The 21,605-nt window shown below is 47.1% G+C and overlaps 2 protein-coding genes across 4 annotated transcripts in view; both read right to left on the bottom strand.

The window, feature by feature from the left end:
• The window catches only part of KLHL3 (kelch like family member 3), a 112,981-nt gene that overhangs the window by 37,103 nt on the left and 54,273 nt on the right, over nucleotides 1-21,605 (bottom strand). The window contains exon 3 of one of the 3 annotated variants that reach the window (XM_048961053.1): nucleotides 7,531-7,595. In XM_048961053.1, the coding sequence (XP_048817010.1) occupies nucleotides 7,531-7,541 (11 nt within the window). In that variant the 5' untranslated portion in view covers nucleotides 7,542-7,595. Of the gene's footprint in view, nucleotides 1-4,329; nucleotides 4,558-7,530; nucleotides 7,596-21,605 lie in introns of those variants that run through there. The other 2 variants (XM_048961052.1, XM_048961054.1) reach the window with 2 other exon arrangements.
• Nucleotides 14,582-17,890, bottom strand: HNRNPA0 (heterogeneous nuclear ribonucleoprotein A0). The gene has a single exon (XM_048961051.1). The coding sequence runs from the start codon at nucleotides 16,862-16,864 to the stop codon at nucleotides 15,101-15,103; it is 1,764 nt and encodes a 587-aa protein (XP_048817008.1). The 5' UTR covers nucleotides 16,865-17,890; the 3' UTR covers nucleotides 14,582-15,100.

The following is a 21,605-nucleotide window of genomic DNA, read 5'->3' as shown; positions in this document are numbered from 1 at the left end:
CAACTCCCCAGCAGGCAAGAGATGCAGATCAGAGGACACAGCAAGTTCCATCGAACATGAAAGTAAAGGTCAGAACAACACGCCTCCATAGAGCCTCCACTCCACCGCATTGGTCTGTGTATTTTAAAAGCAAAAACCTTGTTCGTTTTGAAAAACACCGATCAGATCTTCCTAAGAAACATGAAAAGCAGCTGTTTCTAAAGCATCCTGATGAACGTTCTCAGATTTACTAGAAGGGGTGAATTTCATAAGTAAAGAGCTCACCATAAGAAAATACTGCATTTTGTCTGGCTAGCAGCTCGTTTAAATAAATAAGTAAAATCAATACATGCTATTTAAAGTTCTTCCCAAATGACTAATGTAAAAAGAAATTTAAAGAAATTAATGGCCAATTGCCTTTAACTCATCTTTGAAACTGAGTCAGCTTCCACAGAACTTTGCTCCATTAATACAGAGGAGAAAGATTTCACACCCCCACGCACAAACTCACAGATAACACCAACGCCTTCCTAACATAAAAATGCAAGGATCCTCACGCTGCCTGCAAACACAACCTGCCACACAAAACTGAGCTGCAGAGACCAAAGAGCCCATTTACGTAACCCTGCTTCTCCCACAACACAGAGAGCTGTTACGCTTCAGAATTACTCTGTTATTTCAGTAAGGGAGCAAAGCCAAGGAGAGAACGAAGTCCTCGGAGCAGAGTGGACCATGCAGGTCCTTCCCATCCCCGTGCTGCCCGAGGAGCTGACATCCAGCATACAGCAGGCCGGGTGCCAGGAGCAATTTGTCCCACCCTGGGCCACCCGAGGCCATGCAGCGAGTGAATGGACAAATGATTTAATTTCCCTGGGCCAGATGAATGCCCTCGTTAGGGACACAGCAGGACGGAGACCAGCCATGCAGCCCTTCCTTTCAGAGCGTGCCAACCGTGCCGCCGTTCCTCTGCACAGGTTCCGGTGTCATCCCCAGATGGAACAAACGTACCCCAATTTCAGAGCCCCACACCGTGCCAGTGAAGCTCAGAGTGCTCTTTATGGCCATTTCCCCTCTCCAAGCTCAGCAGGCCTCACTCAGGCTCAGCAGCTTCTCCAACCGAGCTGGGCCATGTCCCAGCCTGCGGAGAGCACTTACATCCCATAACCCACAGCTCCACCGCACGCAGGCATCAGTCATAAAGTTGGGTTGCCTTAGTTACCAGCAGTAATTACAGATGTCTTTGTAGATTGTGCAAAAGAATAAAAGCATTCCTTAGATCTAAACTGTCCCCTTGCAAGGTTATTACCATGTAGAGAGCTAGTAAACCACAGGAACAAAAATCATGCCTCTGCCAAAATCAATCCCAATGCTGGCTTTAGCCAGAAGTTCACCCTAAAGGAGGATGGGAGAATGAGCTTTCCTTTGGAATAGGAAAGGACAGCTCCAGCACCCAGCCTTCTCAGGGTCACCAAGCTTTGGAGACCTGCTGGGTCCTCACTGCGAGTGCTGAGGGGCTCTGGGTGCTGCCACATCCCACAGCCCCAAGTTGGCACCATGGCTTTCCCAGCGCTCAGTGAGTTGCCCTCCTCCTACACTTCAGTCTTAAAAGATGAGTGACAAGCTAGCTACACACTGTCCAAAGTGAAATTCCTTCTCTCCAGGATGCACCTCAAACATCACTGTGCAATGTCAGTTTCAAGTTTCTGACAGGTGTGACATAGCTCTGATCTAAAAACCTGAAGGATACCCAACAGCAGTTACTGGTCTTCAAAGCTAAAATGCCTCCATAAAGATAAAGGAAGACTGGAAAATTATTATGTTTTTAAGAAAAGTAATTCAACTGGAGCAAGCCTTTAGAATCACCAAATCACAGAGCAAATGCACGATGGCCAACAGTGTCATTCCCTGAGGCAGACAAGCAGTAAGAAAAGGTTGTGCTATAGTTACGTATTTATGAGACCTCAATTCCTCGTTTTTTTCTTTAGGTGTATAGAAAGACTGTAAAAAATGTGACTGAAGGAATCCAAATACCTGGATGGCTTTGGAGGGAATTTCAGAGAAGGACACTGTCGTTACAGCACATCATGGAAAAGTTCTTTATCATCCTATTACGTTATCCTACTAACTGAATTTCTTCAGCACCTACATCAAACTTGGAGACGTTCTCTTAGACAAATACATGATAGGCATGCAAGAGACCCCCCCCCAAAAAAAAAATTATATAAAATGAGACCTTGGGGGAAAAGCAGACTTCAGGAGCTGCTGAGAATAAAACTCTTCACTGACAATAATGGAAGCAACACACAATGACTCAACTACAACAAGAATACTATTTACTTCCTTGGAATTTTTCAGACAAATCTTATGAAGAGCCTCCAGCTCGATGAAAACATTACCACATCTAGAGAGATTTAAAGTTACAGGTTGTAAGACTTCTCTAACAAAAAGCCAGCCAGTCTTTGTTACCTTTCCAAACTCAGACACATCTTACACATCTAGATTCAGACTTCCTTGCCAGATCAGACACCATTATGCAATTCCTCCATCAAATTAAAGCTCTTATCAGTGCAGTAAAAGAGAATCAGGATTCTGAGATAACTTGTTGCCAGATGTGAACGTTTCAGGTTAAATCCCCCTTGCCCATGGCTGCTTCTGCCCATGTGCACTGATGTGGGCACACGATACTGCTGCACAACCAGACATAGGAATTAGCAGGATATTTGAGTCCAGGCAGGCTTGGGACCAGAGTCGGAGGTGATACAAGCACCAATAACTCCTCGTGAGCTCCAAAAATGGAAAATTAAAAACCAGGGGGAATTCTGCTGTCATGAAGGCCACAGTGTGTAAAATTTAAGTCCTAATCTGCGTGACATATATTTGAGTTGAAATGCAAAAAGTACAAAAATGGGAGCAGAACCAGCCTGCTCACTGGGCTGCAAGGTCAGCTTTTTAAACCTCCCAGGACTCATTCTGAACAGGCAGGACAGCTTTGGAGCAGTCCTACAGAGCATCCCCAGCAGTGCCTGTCAGAAGGCAAAGCCCACATTGCTACTGCCCATGTGTTCCTCAGGGCTTCCCTCCCCTTCCCAAAAGCCAGAAATAAAAGCAGCAATCTGGGCAATCATTCTTTACTTCCAAAAGCATGCCAATAGGGCTAATCAGTGCTTCATGCCCTAAAACTGGACAGTCTGGAAAAGAGGGTAAGACAAAGCTCCCAGCTGCTTTCCAGGTGACTTCTTCCCTGCTCAACCAGCAAGAGGCCATCATGCACAGCAGAACCATTGCTGTCTCATGGGAAGAGGTAAAACGCGGTAGCACCAAGGAGGAACACAGCCTGGGGCACCCAGATGACCATTCCGCAGTCCCTCAAACACTAAGCTAAAAGTTAATATGACAATCTAAGATTTCAAGGCACTGGAAATCAATTAACACCTGCATACCGATATCTGGATTTATATCCATAGCTGACCATTCACACCCTTACATGGAATGGGAGCTCCATTTTAGAGCAATTTAGAGACGAGGTTGGGCGAGAGCTGTGTGCTGCCCACTGAACGCACCAAGCACTGCAGCTATGGGGCTGGGTAAGGGTACCAAGCCACCCTTCAGAGCAATTTGAACAGGCTGCAGAGCTGCTCCTTAACAGAGGGAAATCCCCACAACGCGGGGCTGACCACACTTCAGTCTCTCAATGTACCACATTTAAACACAACTGCTGCCAAGCCCTGGAGATGAGCACTGCCAGCCAGCCAAGCCCCCTCCCCATCCCACGCTCCCTGCACGGCCACCAGCAGGGCTGGAGAAGGGACACCCGGCATATCCTGTTTAAAAGAGAAATAATAATAAAAATAATTTAAAAAAGAAACGGCTTCACGTGTAGTTTGCAGCGATTCTGGTGTGAGAAATGCGCCCAGCCTTGGGAGGAGCGGAGCACCGCACGGCTCTGCAGCACCTCGGAGCCCGGAGCGGAGCCCCTCGCGCGGTCAGCGGGCACCGGGATGGCTCCGAGGGCACTTCTGTGCGCAGCTCTTGGAGCTACGCCGTCACCCGGCAGAGATAAAATAGATAAAATACACACGGCCCAGCAACGGCGCGAGGACGGCTCAGCATCGCTCCTGCCCGACACCCGTGCCGGCTCCCACGTACACACAGGTACGCCGAGTCCAAAGGCTTCCCAAAAGCCACCCAGCCCTCCAGCGGCACAGCCAGCAGCGAGGACGGTTCAGACGTGACCCCAGCCGGCCGCCGGGCTCCCGCGGCGCACCGCGCAGCTCCGACCCCGCGCTGCCTCCCGTCAGCGGGATCCGCCCGACCCCCGGCCCGCCCCTCCGTGCCCGGGCATCCGCGTACCCCGGCTCGGCCGGCCCGGGGCCGCCGCTGGAGCCCGCCGCCCGGACGGCCACAAAGGCTCGGCGGCGGCACCCACCTCTCCTCCTCCATTGTGCGGCAGCGGGACGGGCTCAGCGCCCCGGGCTCGGCATGGTTGCGAGCGGCCGCCCCCGCCCCGGGGCCGCTTCCTCTGGGCGGCTGCGGAGCGTTGCGTCCCCGCCGCGCCCCGCCGCAGCGACTGCCGCCGCCGCCGCCGCAACCCGCGCCGCCCTCCGCCTCCTCTCAGCCTCCTCCTCCTCCTCGCTGCCTCCTCCCACTGCGAGCTCGCCGCTCGTCTCCGGGCAACGGCGGCAGCGGGGGCGGCCTGCTGCTCCGCCGGGCTCGGGGCTGCGAGCAGGTGGAGGGGCTGCCCCGTGCGGCCGGCGGCCTCGCGAGTCGTCGGGCACGAGTCGGAGCAGATAGGCGTCAGGAAGGGCCTCCCGGCCCGCTGCACGCAGCGCTTCAGAAACCAGCTGCTCGTAGCTGGGATCTCCTCCTGTAACTGAAAGCAGCGGCGTTGCAGCCCTGTGGCAGCGCTCCCCTGCCGCCCGCCAGCAGAAGCCAAACAACAACAGAACTCCCCTCAGAACTGCTCCTTCCTACAACAAGAGCAGCTCCGCAGCCCTGGAGTGGCACAGTCCAGTTTCAGCTGTGCTGCCGATAATCCAGATGACGGCTTATTCTCAGGAGAAGTCGGTCCTCTCACAAACCCACGGCCCACCAGGTGAAATCATGCAGCTTATTCTGCTGCCTCGAGGTTATGGATATAAAGACAAGGAAATGCTTGCTTGCTTCACTACTTTAGGGTACACCGAATGATTTGTGCAACAGAAAGAGGTACGGAGAAGTGTCAGTGATTTCTATTGCAAGAAGCCATCCTCTCTTTCATAAATATCACCTCACCTTTTCACATTTCTCCTCAAATCACATCCTTACCAACATAAGTTCCATATATCTTAAATTGCATCAGCAATAACGATTTCATAGATTCTACTGCACCCTCCACAGGAGAAGTTAAAAAGCTTGTTAGAAATCCTCATTCCCATTCTTCAGATAAGAGAACTTGGAACATCCGGAGGCCAAAGGACTTTATCAGTGCCACATGGGGATGGAGAATTGGAGCCCTGCTGTTTAAACACCATTTGGCAGTGCTCCCATAAGTACCAAGCTATGAAGCCACACCTCCTCAGGTAAAAGGAATGATTCCTGCATTTTCCCTTTGAGAATCCCATTCAATCTATTGAACACACCTAGATCCTCAAACATTTCCCAAGTGTCCCTTCACATTTTGGACGTACAACAAGGTGTGACTTCAAGTCAGGGATAAAGTAGACTAAAAGTAGTAGCAATTATTCAACAAGTTCTAGACTTCATTTTCTACGTAAGTCCCTTGATAAACATAAAATGTTCCAATGCATGAGCGTATCCTGAAACTTCTGCCAAGTACCCGTGTATCTTTATTAACACAGTTATTCAGTATTAAGCTTTCACCATGAAATCTACACTTCAGGCATGCTAGCTCTGGGCCCTAGGCACACAGACTGCACCAAAGCAGCAATGCCTTCTCACGTGTGCTACCCAGCTGTGCACTCTGTACTGCACAAATGCAACCAGAGGAAGGTAAACCCCAGCACCTGGAAAGAGCAATCATGACTGGGATGGGACAAATGTGTGTTCCACTAAGCAGACATTAGAGCAGCCTTGGAAAATAATTACGATGGATAACCCCACTGCTTTCTTGTTTTAAAGTGCAAAGAATGGTGTCTTTAAAAAAACACAAACTTTAAAAAGGGATTAGCTACATGTGATGTGTGGAATTTTTTCAGGTGCTTTCAAGGATTCCTCCCTTGAGCTGCAATCACCAGCTTTCTGAAAGCTTCAGAGGGAAGAGTCACTGCAAAGCAGCGTTTCCAGAAGGATGCTGTTTGCAAGAAGCAGAGCACGCACACCAGCCCCAGGTCCTGCTCCCAGCACAGGTGTCCCCACTCCCAGCCTCCCGCTGCAGCCCTCTGCTGGCAGCTGTGCCATTTCCACGCTCCTGTCTGCCGCACGCCAGCAAAGTAACAGTTCATGAAATATGATTGAAGACTAAAGAAAAACATAATTCCTATAAGATTACTCCAAGAGCTTCATTATTATAGCCAACAATAGTAACAACTGGCTACCTTCACCCTAGGCTATCGTTTCTGGAGTTGTTGAATTGCTCACCCTGCCCAGCAGTAACAGCAAAAACAGCCTCCCTGCTCCTCCTCCCCTTCTTTCCTGTAGCGTAAAACACTGATGTCACCCGCAGCCAGCTATGCCAGCAGCACAAGCTTCCTGCCTCTTATCAACTCATGTCTGTATCAGAGACTTGCTGGAAGATTTTCAGACAGATTCTATGGTTTAGAATAGAGCACACAAAATGAAAAAATAAGATTCAGGAAGAAAGCTGTAAAAACAACTGTTGTGGACACTTGAACAAAGGTAAAGCCCTGTATTCAGGTGGCCAAAATGCTGCTGGGTCCTTCTGCTTAATGCTTCCCTGGTTGTGCCTCCCATTTCTGATCCAACTGAAGTGTCCTGTTTTCACTACAGGGCAGCCATGTGAACTTGAGCAAAAAATTTAAGCTATGGTCCAAGCAAACCGATCATTTTAATGTGATTCTTTTTAATATATCCCTTTCTTCTTTCACGACTACCTTCAGTAATAAGAGGAAACTACGTGTTTAGTATCATAAAGATACTACACAGCTTGATTAATATTTGTATACTGTAACACAGAGACTGGCACAAACAAGCCTATGCTAATTCAGGACCTCCCTGTGCTAATCAAGATCAGTTCATTATCACGCCTTCTACACTCATTACCTCACTCTCTTCTTGAATTTTGTTCAAAAGTTTCCCTTTCTTTGCAAAGCCAAGAAACACAGCCCATCACACCTGTCCTTTAACACAATATGCTGCAACATTACTAAGAATGAGTAAACTACATCGATGCCACAGATGAGGAATTTGGCAAGATTGCTTCCCATAGGCGCACTGTTTTACCTGAACAGAAAAAGCAGTCTCATGCAGCATGGCTTCCTGGCAGATAATGGATTGTGCTTAACTCTCCTGCTTGAGATGTTACCTTTTCTTCTGTTCAATCTCCGTAACTTATCTAGATGGGAACTGTACATCAAAGGATTTCTGTTCACTTACCAAACATTCATGGTGTGCTTTTCACGGTTTCATCTTCTCATCCTCTCTCCAAACAGACACGGACCCTGTGGGAAAGAAAAAGCACACACTTAGAGAAGATAGATAGCTCGAAACCACCAGCTTCTTGCCACTTGGATGATGGTTCCCAGCTCTCTCAGTCAGCTCCCAAGTGCACAGCAAACTAGAGGTCTCATTGCCATCAGCTGCACACAAACCCAGCCCAACACTTCCAAAACATTTGTGGTGCTGATTCATGCCTCAAAAGGTTTGAAAACTAATGTGAATCCTCTGAGCAGAAGCCCAGATTCTAGCTGGTGCTGGGCAAGTGGAAGAAACAACTTCCCACTGACAACTCCACAAATTTACAGAAAAATTATTTTTTTTTCTTAAATTCAAGAAAATAACAGATGAGTGAGCCCAGAAGAAAAGACACGTGGTGATTTGCTGCAGGTCACTCACTACGAATGCTTGAGCCCTCCCTTGTGCTCAAGGGGAGCTCTCTTTTTCAGGACACATATCTAAGAAAATACTCTAACACTGAAAATTTAGCATTACTTTTCTTGCAGGATGCACTTTACAAAATATCCTGTGCCAGAGGCATTAGCAACTGTAACTACAACCAGCCTACAGGGAGGAGCCCTGAACTTGCCATCAGGACTCAAAGGAGCTCTCAGGTAAAACGAGCTTTGTTATTCCAGCAACAGTGGACAGAATTAAACAAGTCCAAATGAAATCACACAGCAAAATCACCCAGTAAACTTAAAGGACTGCTAAAAGGATATTGGATGATCACACAGGGCAATCAGAAATCTCTTATGTCTGCAACCCAGCCAGGGAGCAGCCAGCTCCTGACACCAGAGAGCATCTTCTTTGAGGAGGGGGGGACCTGGAAGATGAAATAGGAGTAAACCCTTTCCAAACACAGCTGGGAATGCTGTGCTTTCATTCAACAGCTAGGGAAGCACAGCCTCCTCCCAGGGCCATGCACAGCCCTTGTCATCATCTGTTCATCGGGGTGCGTGGCTGGGGGAGGGAGGCTTGCCACTGAGCCTGGGCAAGCTTGCCAGAAAGAAAACCAGGTGACTGAGCCACAGGTGAAGAAAAAGCAAAAAAGAGCCCAAATCTTCAGCCCCCAACTCTACTTGTGCATTTTATCTGGCTTTGCTCTAAGTCCATGCTGCAAATTGTTTTTCCTGGTTTTTCTCCTTCCAAACCTGCTTCTTCCCCCCCAGGGTTTTGTGGGAAGCAATATTTCTTACACAGCAGAAGGAACCAGTTCTAAAAGAGCAGAAACCAGGCAAAGTTACAGAAGTGAGTAAAATGTTATCTCTTCTATGTTGACTGGCTTACAGAGCAACTGGCTACTTTCAGGTCTTTGCACACCACCCCTTTCAAGAGTGCATTTCCAGCACATACAAGGACTTTGAGAGACATAAGCTAGTTAACATATACCATCCAACTGCCAACATTTTTACTACAGAAATCTGTTCAGATGCATCAGCTTATTCTGCAGATTTTTCCTGCAGTATTAATCAGTGATACACTGATGGTAGTAAGCAAGCACGCATCTTGCCACGGCTAGCTTTCCAAATTGGTGTTGACTCCTTACTGCACTGCACACGAGATATCTGAAGTTTAATTAATGCAGTACACATCAAAGTTACCTATGGTGAACACACCACAGTTTGAATTTTAAAGAAGAGCTCTTCTTACCAGAAGTGTGTTTTCTATTGTGAAAGCACTCAGGAATGAAACTGTATGTCTCAGACTAAGAGGGTTAACATCCAGATGCTGCAGACAGATGGCATTGTTAGTCTGACAGGGCTTGGCATCTCGTTTTCAAAGTTAAGGAGCTTTGGTTAGTTGGATAGCTGATAATCTGAGACTAGCCAGTGCTCGAAGCTCGATGTGCTCTATAATAGCAGTAACCAACAGCACCTAACAGGCTTTCAGCACAACTTTTCTCTTGGTTGCTAAGATCAGCTGTGCTGAGGAACACTCAGGAAAATGCTGTTGCAACATTTAGCTTAGTTTAGGCAAAACTTAGGAAAATAAAAGAATCTGAAGAATGTCTCTCCTGTATCAAACTACTGCTTCATTACAGCATTCCTGCTGCACTTCTTCCACATCATCCCACGAGACGGATGAGATGTTTCTAAGGGAATATAGATATAATTAAAGCACTCCTAGAACCACACAGAGGTCTCAGTTAAAAATAAAAATGTATTTCCTCCCCTTTCCATACTGCAGAAATCAAACAGTTCTGGGAGCAGAGAAGATGGGGATTTGTCAAGGGGACATCAAGGAGGAAAGCACCCGATGCCATCAGCTCCTTTAAAAGCATATATGTGACCAAATCATAGAAAACACCTCAGTAAAGGCACACAGCAAAAAGCCTATTCATTTTGCTGTAAGACATAACCTTACACCAGTCAGTAGTAGCACTTATACTGCACTAGAAATAAATACTCACTAAAGATAAGCAGCTGAGGTTCTGTACATCACTGTATACACATATGTACCAGAAATAATAAAAGTAATAATATTCCACCAGGAGACCTAAAAAAGCCCATCAGGAGCAGCAAGCAGTGCTGGCTCAGAGCTCCTGCTGATGTTTTTGAGTTGTGAAGTGGAAATAGAGGTGCAATTGTTTTATTCGTGTAATGAAATATAATAACAACAAGCAGAAAGTCATCCTCAGGAGATGCATACATCAGGTGTCAGAAGCTGCTAAACTTTAAAAGATCAAAAACACTGTTTGTTCTGGAAACTGCTCTCTAGCTGAGGTCGTTCACTTTCCATCCACTAACCCTCACCCAGGCTGTATGTGTGAACACCACAGACACACACAGCCAGACTCCAAAAGACAGACATACAAGAAGTGCCTTGTTGTGACAGCTTAGGAAGCAGAGGTCCACAATAAAACGTGCATCCCACAGATGTGCTACAAACTGCTGATTATGTGATAAACTCTAATCCATAACGGCTACCTCATGACAAGCAATCCTTCCTAACACACTCAGAAATTTGCTTTCTATTAGGTAACCAATTATCTCACAGACTTCAGAAGCAAAATGCTGTTCTCACAAAACATTACCACATTTCTGTTTGCCACGCAACACAGCACAACTCCGTCCTTAAGGGATTGGATTTCCTTTGGGTTAGGGTTTGTTGTTGAGATTAGCAATTCAAACCAAACTTCTGCATTTTAGAAAGGATATTCTGAGATACACAAGAAAAAAAATCCGCTCTATTTTCAGACTTGAATGGAAGGTCGGGGTCCTGGACACTGCTTCCCTTTTCAGTAGCAATAGGAATGGCATTATATTGCGACAGTAGTATCAGCTAGCAAGGCAGGAGAGCAAACCTGTGCTCCAACCTACACAGTGCACTTTTAACGTTAAATTACAGTAAAGTTTGTTTTACAGAGGGGATCCAACTTTCTGAGGAAAAGAAAAACACCACCATAAAGCATTTAAGAACTTTAAATCACGTTTTTAACCAGGCAGAACTTCCAGCTCCATCCATTTTTAAGGCGACACATGCACAAAGCATCCGATACAGTTCAATTCCATCTCCTAACTCCTCCTGGTCCCAGACAGCCCACTACACAGAACTGGGAGCCCAATGCCTACAGCACTGCAGCTACTTAAGGACACCACACAGACCTGAGAGCTTCAGCTCTGGAGAGTAAACATTGTCCACTGAAATCTTCTATGCAAACCTGCAGGGCAGGGCAGAGTTTTTTCAAACAATCACAGCTGTACCACAGTTAGTGACCAACGGAGATCTGTGGAGATCGAAGCAGCCTCAGCTGTTGCTTCAATTCCAAAGTACCCTTCCATCAGCGAGTGTTAAGAACAGAGAGATGTACCTCTACTGATCTGTGCAGGTAGCAGTTCATTACCTACACAAGCGTTCAGCGTGTTTCTTTTTAAAGCAGTGGCCATTCATTTTAACAAAGCATATGCTAGGCTGATTTTATTAGTCATATAAAATTCACAGGTCATCCCAGATGCAGGATCAAGAACAGATGGTACTTTGGAGCAGTGACTACAGTACTGGAAACTGCATGCACATCACAGCACAGCCATAGCGTGGTACTGCAGCCCCTGCAGAGCTTTGTTTTGGACAATTCCTTTTTTGCTCATCCAGATTTTAAAAAGAACATCCAAGTTTTCTTAAAACTACTGCGCTTCATTCAGCTTCAACAGTAAACACACTGCTCTCATGCCATTTGTCACAGGTGGAACCAGCAATCCTCTGTGGCCTTTAGGAAGGAATGAAGTTAATTTCAGACACCTGCACTCCCTGAACTAAACTGCAAACTAAGGAACAGCAAACAAGGGAACTTGATCTCTTCTTCCCTAAAAGCACTCCAGAGTGACTTAAATAGTCTAAAGCTTTTTTGCATGCCAGCTACACACCTTCATTTTGTTTTAGTTTTCTATGCAGTTATCTTAGTTATCTCTGTGCAGAGGAGCCCATCTAGAGGGCACATATTTACTAAATATTAAATACATAATCAAAAATCTACCAACAGATGTCTTCTGTTTACTATGGAAAGCACACAAAATCTTTCTGAATAGATACCTTTTGATTCTTTAATGCCATCCAACACAGATCTGTACATCTACCTACATTCCATGGTGCACCCCAGTACTACTGCTGCTTATTAAACAATTGCTTACGTGAGCCCCTGCAATGTTCCAGCACTGTCACAACGAAGTTCTCACTGCCTTGAGACGAGGCAAGAGCAGGGCAAGGCCCAGCTCCTCGACGTGCTCACCACAAACATTCTATGGGATGCCTGTGGAAGGTAACACAGGTGACACGCTGCAGAGATACACGTTAGGTGGCAATGCTCCCTAGCATAGGTTCTATTTCTGGGATCTGCCTTTTATGCTAAGACATCAGTTGTCCAAGAGGAGAGCTACACACAGATAATCAAGCAGCATGCTTCAGCACAATTCTCAACGTCAAGCTATTGCTTATCAAAGCTGTCAGATTTCACAACCAAAGCAGTAACTTTACAAATATATATATTCTTCCTATTACCAACAGCTTCTTTCATGACACAGAACATGAAAAATACCAGTTACACCTGATGAGCCAATCTTCATCCCTCCAACCACATAACAAAGCACGTCACAGAAGTGAATTTAACTGCTTCTTTCAAAACCAGCTGGTCCCTAAATAAGGCTACTAAGGCAGTCCATCCTCAGAGCCCAGCTCACACACCCAGACAGAAGACACAGAACACAGCACTTCAATTTGTTTGCTAAAAGGAAAGCTGTGCTCCCAGGGAAGCTCAAGGATGACAGTCCAACGTGGTCTTAGACTGCAAATAAGGAAACAAGAACCATCCGGCTCTATGAACTGAACTACAACCAACCACCTGAAGCTGTCCTGATGAGCTGGTACTTCACCAACTGCAGCCTTTCACAAATACTTCTCTCAAGTGTCACACACTTTCAATAGCAACAACCTAATGAACTTCTAAGATTAAAAAAACCCACAATATAAATGCAAACAGCAAATCACTTGGAACCTAAGCCACAGAGAACCAGTTTCACTGTTGAAGAACCACAAGTATCACAACCAAGAGGAAACTCTGCTCTTCATTTAAATCCCAACGATATCAAAAAGTTGCCCTATTCACTCATGCTTAAGCAGGTAATGAATTTAGCTGACACTATTACTTCTGATAGCAATGAGAAAGATGTTGCAACTAAAATCAGAGTCAGGTTAGGCTGACATTCAAGACTGACAATACCTTGAATTTTCATGCACAATCTTCCAGCCCAGTGGCACAATTACACACCTATGTTGCACACCTGGAGCAAATAAAAGCCAGCTTTTAAGACGCAGACCCACACAGCATCAGCATTAAAGACTAAGTGCTCAGAAACCTGAAGTCAAAATAACTTTGTACTTACAAATCCATGTCCCGTATCATACATACTCTCACTCAAGCATATAAGGAATTCAATTCTTTATTTGATATCCATAAACCCATAAACGTTGCTATTCTATATTTCTATGCAGGAAGGCAGTTTTCCCCTAAAACATTATGCTTTTTAATAAACAACAAACTTTAATTCTATTGCGTGAAAGGGCTACAAATATACATTTGTTAATCAAGCAGACTACACAAATATTTTTGCTTTACAACTGGCACCTGGGTTACCGGTACACTTAGCTGGCTCATTTTTCATAGCACTTTGCCCAAACAGATTATCACTCTTTCAAATATTATGGGCAATTGCAATTATGAGGAAAAAAAAAAGTGTGCTGAGACAAGTATTGCAATCTTTTTGTTATTTTTGTTGCCCAGTCAATACTCACAGAGCCCATCTTTATTCACATGCAGGTTGCATTTTGCTCTACACCAGTCATCTAACGGCATCAATTAACTTTCAGGTCTGGTACAAGCATTAGCAAAGCATTCCTCGTGCTGCAGGCTGCCATCCTCCGGTAGGTGGAGCTGCCAGGGATCTCGGGGAACTTTAACGTAGGACAATTGTTCAGTGAAGTCCGTTAACTATGAGAACAGTGTGCATTTAATGAAGGGATAAATGCTGACCCTTTCCTGAAAGGAACTGTACAGAGACAAACCAATAAGAAGACTTGAAACTAAGCAATCGGAAATTCGGAACATTTTATATGAATGAAGCACATGCTTAACACAAACTATTTCTTCAAAACACGGTACATACGCTGATGGAAAAGTCCTATAGAAAAAAACCAACTATGTCAGCACGTCAAAGCGCCCGGTACAAGATGGTGGATGCACACAAACTGCAAAGTGAAAACGAGTATTTAAAGACAGACCATATCCACGGGCTGAGACTTCAACAATTTCTCCGCCGAATGTTTGGGAACCGATAAATCCAGCGGGGGGAGCAAAAAAGTCAGTCAGAACCTTTACTGACAACAAAATACTGACTCTAAGTACACAGAGATTTAAAAGTAGAGCAACACTTAAAACCGAGAAAAGCCATAAACCGTACGGAATGGATCCTAGGAAAAAAAATTAGACATGTAAAGATCAATGAACACAATGATTTATTTAAAAAATAAAAAAAAAACGTAAAAACGACTTTTTTTTTTTTCCTCCTTTACAGAAACGTTAACTTCAGTCATGGGATCCGAGTAGGCTTTGTAGAAAAAAACGTAGTAGCCAGGTATCGAGTCCTTACAACAAAGGAATTCCCCACAGCCCTCCCCGGTTGTTACTCCAGATCGGCAAGACGCTTCCCACCCCGTACCCCCCAAAAAAAGCAAATTAAAACAAGACATTTTTCGTTGCTAGTATAAAAACGACCGAGGTCCAAGTAATAATAAAAAAATAGAGTCCATCAATGACTGTAACACAAAGTATGTGTGTGTGTGGGGCCCGGTCCGTCTTCAGAGAGAAAGAAGCGGCACGGGCGGCAGAGGCGGCCCCCAGGGGGCATTTAGGAGCTGCTCCCCCAGCGGGGAGGCATTTAAAAGGAGCCGCCCTCCGGCGGGCGAGGAAGAAACCGTCGAGAAGCCGCCCCGGCCCAAGGGGTTCGGGCGTTCCGGCTCAGAACGAGCCGCCCCCGTACCCTCCCCCGCCGTAGCCTCCTCTGTACGGTCCACTGTTACTGCGGCCCCCCCAGCCGCCACCCCCTCCGCCCCCTCCTCCGCCGCTCTTCATGGGGCCGTACGAGGACTGGTGCTGGCTGTAGCTGCCGAACCCGCCGTACCCGTTGCCGTAGTCGCCGCCTCCCCCGCCGCCGCCGTACGAGCCGCCGCCGTAGCCGCCGTAGCCGCCGCCGCCCCCTCCGCCGTAGCCGCCGTAGCTGTTGTAGCCGCCGCCGCCCTTGGACAGCCCGTTGTGGTCCCGGTTACCGGAGCCGCCGCCGCCCCGACCCCGTCCTCCTCCCCGGCCGCCCCGCGAGGGCCGCGCGGAGCCGCCGCCGCCGCCCGCCTGGATGTCCTCCTTGGGCACGGCCTTTTTCACCTCCACGCGGTGGCCCTGGATCGGGTGGAACTTCACCACGGCCGCTTTGTCGGCCGCGTCGTGGTTCTGGAAGTAGACGAAGCCGAAGCCGCGCTTCTTGCCGCTCTGCTTGTCGGCGATGATCTCGGCCTTCTCTACCGGGCCGAACTGGCTGAAGTGCTGCACCAGGTCCCCTTCGCCCACGTCCCCTTTCAGGCCGCCCACGAACAGCTTCTTCACCTTCGCGTGGGCGCCGGGTTTGGCCGAGTCCTCGCGGGACACGGCGCGCTTCAGCTCCACTGAGTTCCCGTCCACGGCGTGAGGAGAGGCGGCCATGGCGGCGTCCGCCTCCTCCACCGCCGAGTACGTGACGAAGCCGAAGCAGCGGGAGCGCTTGGTCTGCGGGTTGAGCACCACCACGCAGTCGGTCAGCGTGCCGTAGGCCGCGAAGTGCTCCCGCAGCCCGGCCTCCGTAGTCTGCACATTGAGGCCGCCGATGAACAGCTTGCAGAGCTGCGAGTTCTCCATGCCGGTGCCGCGCCCGGGCCTGGCGCCGAGACTCCTCCTCCCGTCGGGGGGCAGCGCCGAAGCCTCGTTCCCCCCCTTTTCCGTTCTGCCGCTTCTTTCCCTCCTCTCTCGCTGCGAGCGGCGCGGCTTCACGGCCCCCGGTGGCTCCCGAGGCCCAGCCCGAGGCCTTGGCTTCGCCTGGCCTGCCCGGCACGAGGCGCGGGGCGTCCCGGCCGCCGCGGAGAGGGGAGCGGGGGTGGGGGAAAACACGGACGCGCACAAAATGGCGGCCGCTGCTGCTCGGGAGCTCGGCCGGCTACTGGTGCCCACACAAAGGGGGCGCCGGGAGCCCCGCCCCCCGCGCACGCCCCCCGCGCCCGCGCGGCCAATAGGAACGCGCGGTTGGAACCGCCCGCGACTGATCTGCGGGGGCGGAGACTCGGGCGCGATCGACGGGCGCGGCGACCAATCAGAAAGAGCGACCTCCGCCGCGCGGCGGCGAAGAGACCGGGGCTCGGCTGTGACGGACGCAGCCGGCAGCCAACGGAGCGGCTCGGTGACGGCCTCCGGTGCCGAGCATCCTCTTCGCGCGCTGAGAGCGGGGAGGAGGAGGGGCCGGCCCGCGCTGCGCCAACCCCGCGGACGGGAGCCAATGGGCTCCTCTCGCCCGGCGCGCGCTTTCTCCCCGGCGGCCCCGCCCCCCGCGGGCGGGAGCAGGGGGCGGAGGGGTCGGCTCGCGCGGGAGCGTTTGAAACGCCGTGACCGTTGGGAGGCTGCGGGGCGCCCCCGCCTCAGCGCTCCGACGGGCTGCAGACTGAGCGGGCACCGAGGGAGCAGCTTGTGGCGTCTGGCTCCCATCCGCGCGCCTCGAGTCGCTCCCTGGCTGTCTCCCCTTGTTTGTGCCCGTTCTTAACAGCGTGCTCGCAGCCGCTCCATCTCTAAGGCAGCTTCTTCCTTTCTCCTCTTGTTTCCATCCTCACTCCCTCTCTCCAGCCCTATCAGTGCCTCCTCGCTCCTACATCTTTGCTTAGAAAGGTGTTAGGAGCTGCTCAGTGGCATGCAAACCCTGTGTACCACTGTTACTCCAATCCCTGTTTTCTATTCCTCAGCTTTTTCAGCCCTATGTCCTGAGGAGCAGATCTATCTATCCTCATCTCTGATGAGAATTCCATAAGCTTTTTCCAAGATCATTCTCTAGGGCGTTGTTCTCTGTGCAATTCCCTCCACTAAATACCACAGCAACTTAAGAATATTTCTGACCGCTGCAGTGTGTCAAACGCTAAGGATCGGAACCTCAAAATAAACAGTTCAACTTGCAAAAGCCTCCTCTTGAAGTTCCTCATATGGTGCCTGCTTTATATCCCAGTTCTTGGCTTCCCAAAGCCGGTGGTGCCGTTTCATCCCCCGCACCATCCAAGCACATGGCTACCATCCTCTCCTATCACTTATTGTAAAAACTACATAGCCCTTCCCAAGCGAAACCCTAAGTAGAAAATCACCCATGAGAACTTTATAGACCGTTAATAATTAGCAGTGAAAGGGAAGAAAAATTACAGAGAGCTAATTATGGCCACAGTGGATAACGAGGAAAACAAGCCTTTGTTATGGCTCACTTTGCTCCCCGAAAACAAGACAGACAAGCAGGCCAAGGAAGAGATCACAGAGGGAAGTCACTGCTTCTTTCAGCAGGAGGAGATGAGAGCCTTAAAATGTGAACAAATCAGCAGGCAAAATCAACAGCTGGCTCAATTCAGGCATAACCCAGACACTTTCTCTTTTGCACTTCTGTCTGATCGACTGATGACATGAAAACAAAATAGGAAAACCCTTTAAACATAAACAGATCCATCTCTTACAGATGGAAGTGCCTCCTCTGGTTCTGCAGACAGACCTAACTTCATTTGTCCTGCTGTGCTCCTGCGCACTGCCCACTGCCAACCACCAGGAATGTGATTCCACACATCTCATGTATTTGCCCCAAATCCTTTCGGAGTTCAGTCCCTGCACTCAGAGGGCTGCACATCCATATGCCTACCCTCTTACCACCGGGCTCTGGCAATGCACAGATTCCTAAGCAGCCAACCACTAACTTCTCCTGGCCGTCACACCGCTCTTCATACCTCCCAGTTCTCCCAAGTCACCTTGGTTACTCTGACCAGACCTCTCCGATTCCCATAGGACTCCTGCTTTCCTCCATCAATGCACCACGTCCCTTGCTATACACATTCATATGAACTCTGTGCCTTTAAGTTGTTTAGTTTGATGTTTCAGTTATTAGAATATTAGAAAGAAGAAAAAATTCACTGTTATCAGGCATTCGTTATTCCAGTAGTAGGCACACTACGGGGATCCACAAGAGGGCATCACTGGTTAAGAGATCATACAGCGGGAATTAGCAGAGCACCTTTCAGGCACAGAGCTTCCCACCTTACAGCACTTGCTCGCTAAGAGCTGATAAAAACGCACCACTCGTGAAACCGTTATAGAATCTTTCATCACTAAAGAAATGTATTTCTGCGATTCTGGTTGATGGGTCCAAACTTCTAAGACTGAAAAGGAATACTGAAGTTTTGGAAGAGAGCTTCATGGATAATACAACAATATTAAGTCTTTCAAGTTATAATGTCGCTTTAATATATTAAATAGTAAAACTCATCCCCTTTAATTTCTTTCAATCCCTTTAGTATCATTTTTATCAGTGTTGTTGGCTTCCATAACCAAAAGGTGTTGTTCATTCCTTATTAAAAAGAATTTAAGCACATCCATGGGATATCTTATGAACTTCATTACACCTGTTTTTATGAGTGTAATGCAGATCTCTAGACAGAGGTCTAGATTCACCTTCCAGCAGACAGAACGCGTTTTGGAACCCACAGGATTCCTTCATACAGACGGGTGGAGCAGTGAGTTCTGCACTGACATTATGCTCTTTGAAGACTATATCAACATCATCTTGATGTATCCCGGCTATATACAGACCTCGTTCTAAATTCTTCTAAATGTGCACAGGCAGAAGTGGTCTGGAATTGAAGGGACTCAACTGTTATTTCCCAGATCACCCGGAGATCTACACACATTCAGCAAGGGCCTTTAGACTACTCAAGTCAGAGAGATCTCTGTAAGACTGTAAGACTCTTAGAAGCTTCTCTCCCACTAACTCAGCACTCCAAGCACGCTGCAACTGTGCAGTTCACAGGAAGAAATGTTAGATAAAACACGCACCAGCAACAGAAACTTCCCCATCCTGGCCCTTTGATTAAGCTGTAACTGTGAAGAGCTTCATGAAAGAGATACAACCTTCCTTGAGAGAACTGCTTGTCTTTTTTTTAACAAGATATTTGTCTTTCATCCTGTTCTGCTTTTTGTACCTTAATCTGCAGAAATATTAAGACTGTGATCTTTTTTCTGAGACTGTCATGAATTACCACTGGTTGCAATGGGGCTTCCATGGAAAAAGACCGATTAAAATGCACTGAGAGGAAACTAAAGAGTCTTTTGCCTATCTAAGGTGTGAACAGGGGACAATCCTTGGGATAGAACTTTCTGCTCCATGCAAATTCAGATGAGGAATAAAACTCTTTACCCCTCTGCTTTAATTACTTAATGCAAAACAAGAAAAAAGGTAACTACAGAATAACCCACAAGAATGGTTTATTCAGCAAGTACTATCAAAAGCTCGCCTTCCTGAACAAAATCTTCCCTGAGCACTTTATAAGGGAACTGTGCTGAAAGAAAGAAACTCATCTCTGTGAAGGGTAAGGGGTAAAGTCATCAGATCATGGTAATCGGATCCTCTTCTTTGGATTTATATTACTATTTTTCTTTAACTACTGCCCTCCCCATTCCTGTCTGAAGCTCAGTTTCTCTCCCCTTTCATCTTTCCACTCTTCTGTCAGAATTGATGATTTCCTTTCTTCTCTTTCCTAAAAGTTTATGTAAGAGCTGGTCATAACTTGGAGTGATGGGATGAAAATACATCAGGGAGAAACGGTCTGAAAAGAAAGAAAAAAGCATAAAGGGTGAAAGAGTCTCTAGCAATGCTGAGACAGATGTGAAAGGGCAGATTATTCACTAGATCTTGGACTATGATAGACCAGAATCATAAGTTTTGCATAAGGAAGACCAAGCCTGGGGCCAACCGCAATTTTGGTCATGTTCAGATCTTCTAAACCTGCAACCCTTTCTTTATGTGCTTCGTGGTTAAATTAAAATCTCCTAGATTTCTTTTTTCCCTGATCTATTCCTAGGCCACATCTATTTCTTGCTCCACAGAACCTTCACCGGCTACTTTCTTTGTCTTTCTTTTGCATGACTGACGTTTAGCTTTGTTTGAACACAGCAGGGGCAGCTATGCTGTGAAGCTCAATATGCACCTGCCTGAACTCAGCTGTCAGATATCTATCCATGTCATTAAAGACATTTTAAAATGAGGAGGTGTATAAGAAGTAAGGCTTTGTAGACCCCCCAAAAATGGAGGAAAAAATAGGAACAGGCTGCGATGAAAAAAGTTTCTTTTGATTACTTAAGTATTTCTTAATTAATAATAAGGACAGTAAAAACATTCATGGCATGAGAACGGCAGGGTTTGGTGCTCACAGTGTTGTTCTAAAAAGATTGTCGACTGGGAACAAGCAAATGTGTGTGCCAGTCCAATAATTCAGCCTTTGGCAGAGATCACTCTTGGAAAACATCAGCTGAGGAGTTCTGAAAAGCTACAAAGAATTGAATCAGCGTTTGGAAACGGGAAGCTATTATAAAACGTAAATCAATGCAATCACATTCCTATTTCAATTACCCATATGTCTTATCTCCTTCAGTAAGAAAAGAGAACAGTGTCTTGGCTGACCCAAACAATAAAGATGCCAACCTTTCAGCCAGCGAGTGCATCAGCCTCCATCTCACTGTACGCCAACTGAAGAAGGTCCAGAAATGAGATGAAAGTTCATGGCACGATACAATTTTTAAAATGAACATGCTATACGTAACTCATTTAAAGACAAAGTAGATTTTAAAGTGGTTGACTTTTCATTCTACGAATGACCTAAATGAGAGGTAAGGACCGGAACAAGCAATCAAGGATATTGCTCAGCTATTCTTTAGAACTATGCAATAAAAGGGAGTGAAACCTAAATGCCATATAAACTTGTGAGTGAATTTTTGTGACAATTTTTCTCCAATTAGGAAAAACAACAAATTAAGGATCAGTGTCTCAACTGATAGATACACATCAATCCTTCTTTATCTGCAGGGGCTTTGGAGAAAAGTTTACAGTGCACTCTTGGTTGATTATCTGATGTTGCTTTTCTGATCAAATCATAACCTATTTGCTGAGGAGATGCTATTCAGGGCTTGATATCTGCATGAAGTAGGAAACCATGAAAGGACTGGGTTTTTCCTCCATCACAGCACACTGTCTCGCCCTTTGCAACAAGAACTGGCACATCTGCCACTAACACAAGAGAGGAAGAGTTCCCATTATGTTTATTTCTCTGCACCCCTTTGAAGTACTACAAAGACTAATGCTTATTAGCAAGAAATATTCCACGTCTTTCAGAGTTATTACAGGTCATTGAAGCAGCTCTTAGCCAAACTGATACTG

This window comes from Lagopus muta, chromosome 14, assembly GCF_023343835.1.
Source record: "Lagopus muta isolate bLagMut1 chromosome 14, bLagMut1 primary, whole genome shotgun sequence".
In the NCBI taxonomy this organism is placed as follows: domain Eukaryota; kingdom Metazoa; phylum Chordata; class Aves; order Galliformes; family Phasianidae; genus Lagopus; species Lagopus muta.
This window is presented reverse-complemented; position numbering and strand designations above follow the sequence as displayed.

What these genes read in the sequence shown, in the direction of transcription:
- HNRNPA0 (XM_048961051.1), bottom strand. Translation starts at nt 16,864, where the DNA reads ATGGGAGCCAGACGCCACAAGCTGCTCCCTCGGTGCCCGCTCAGTCTG.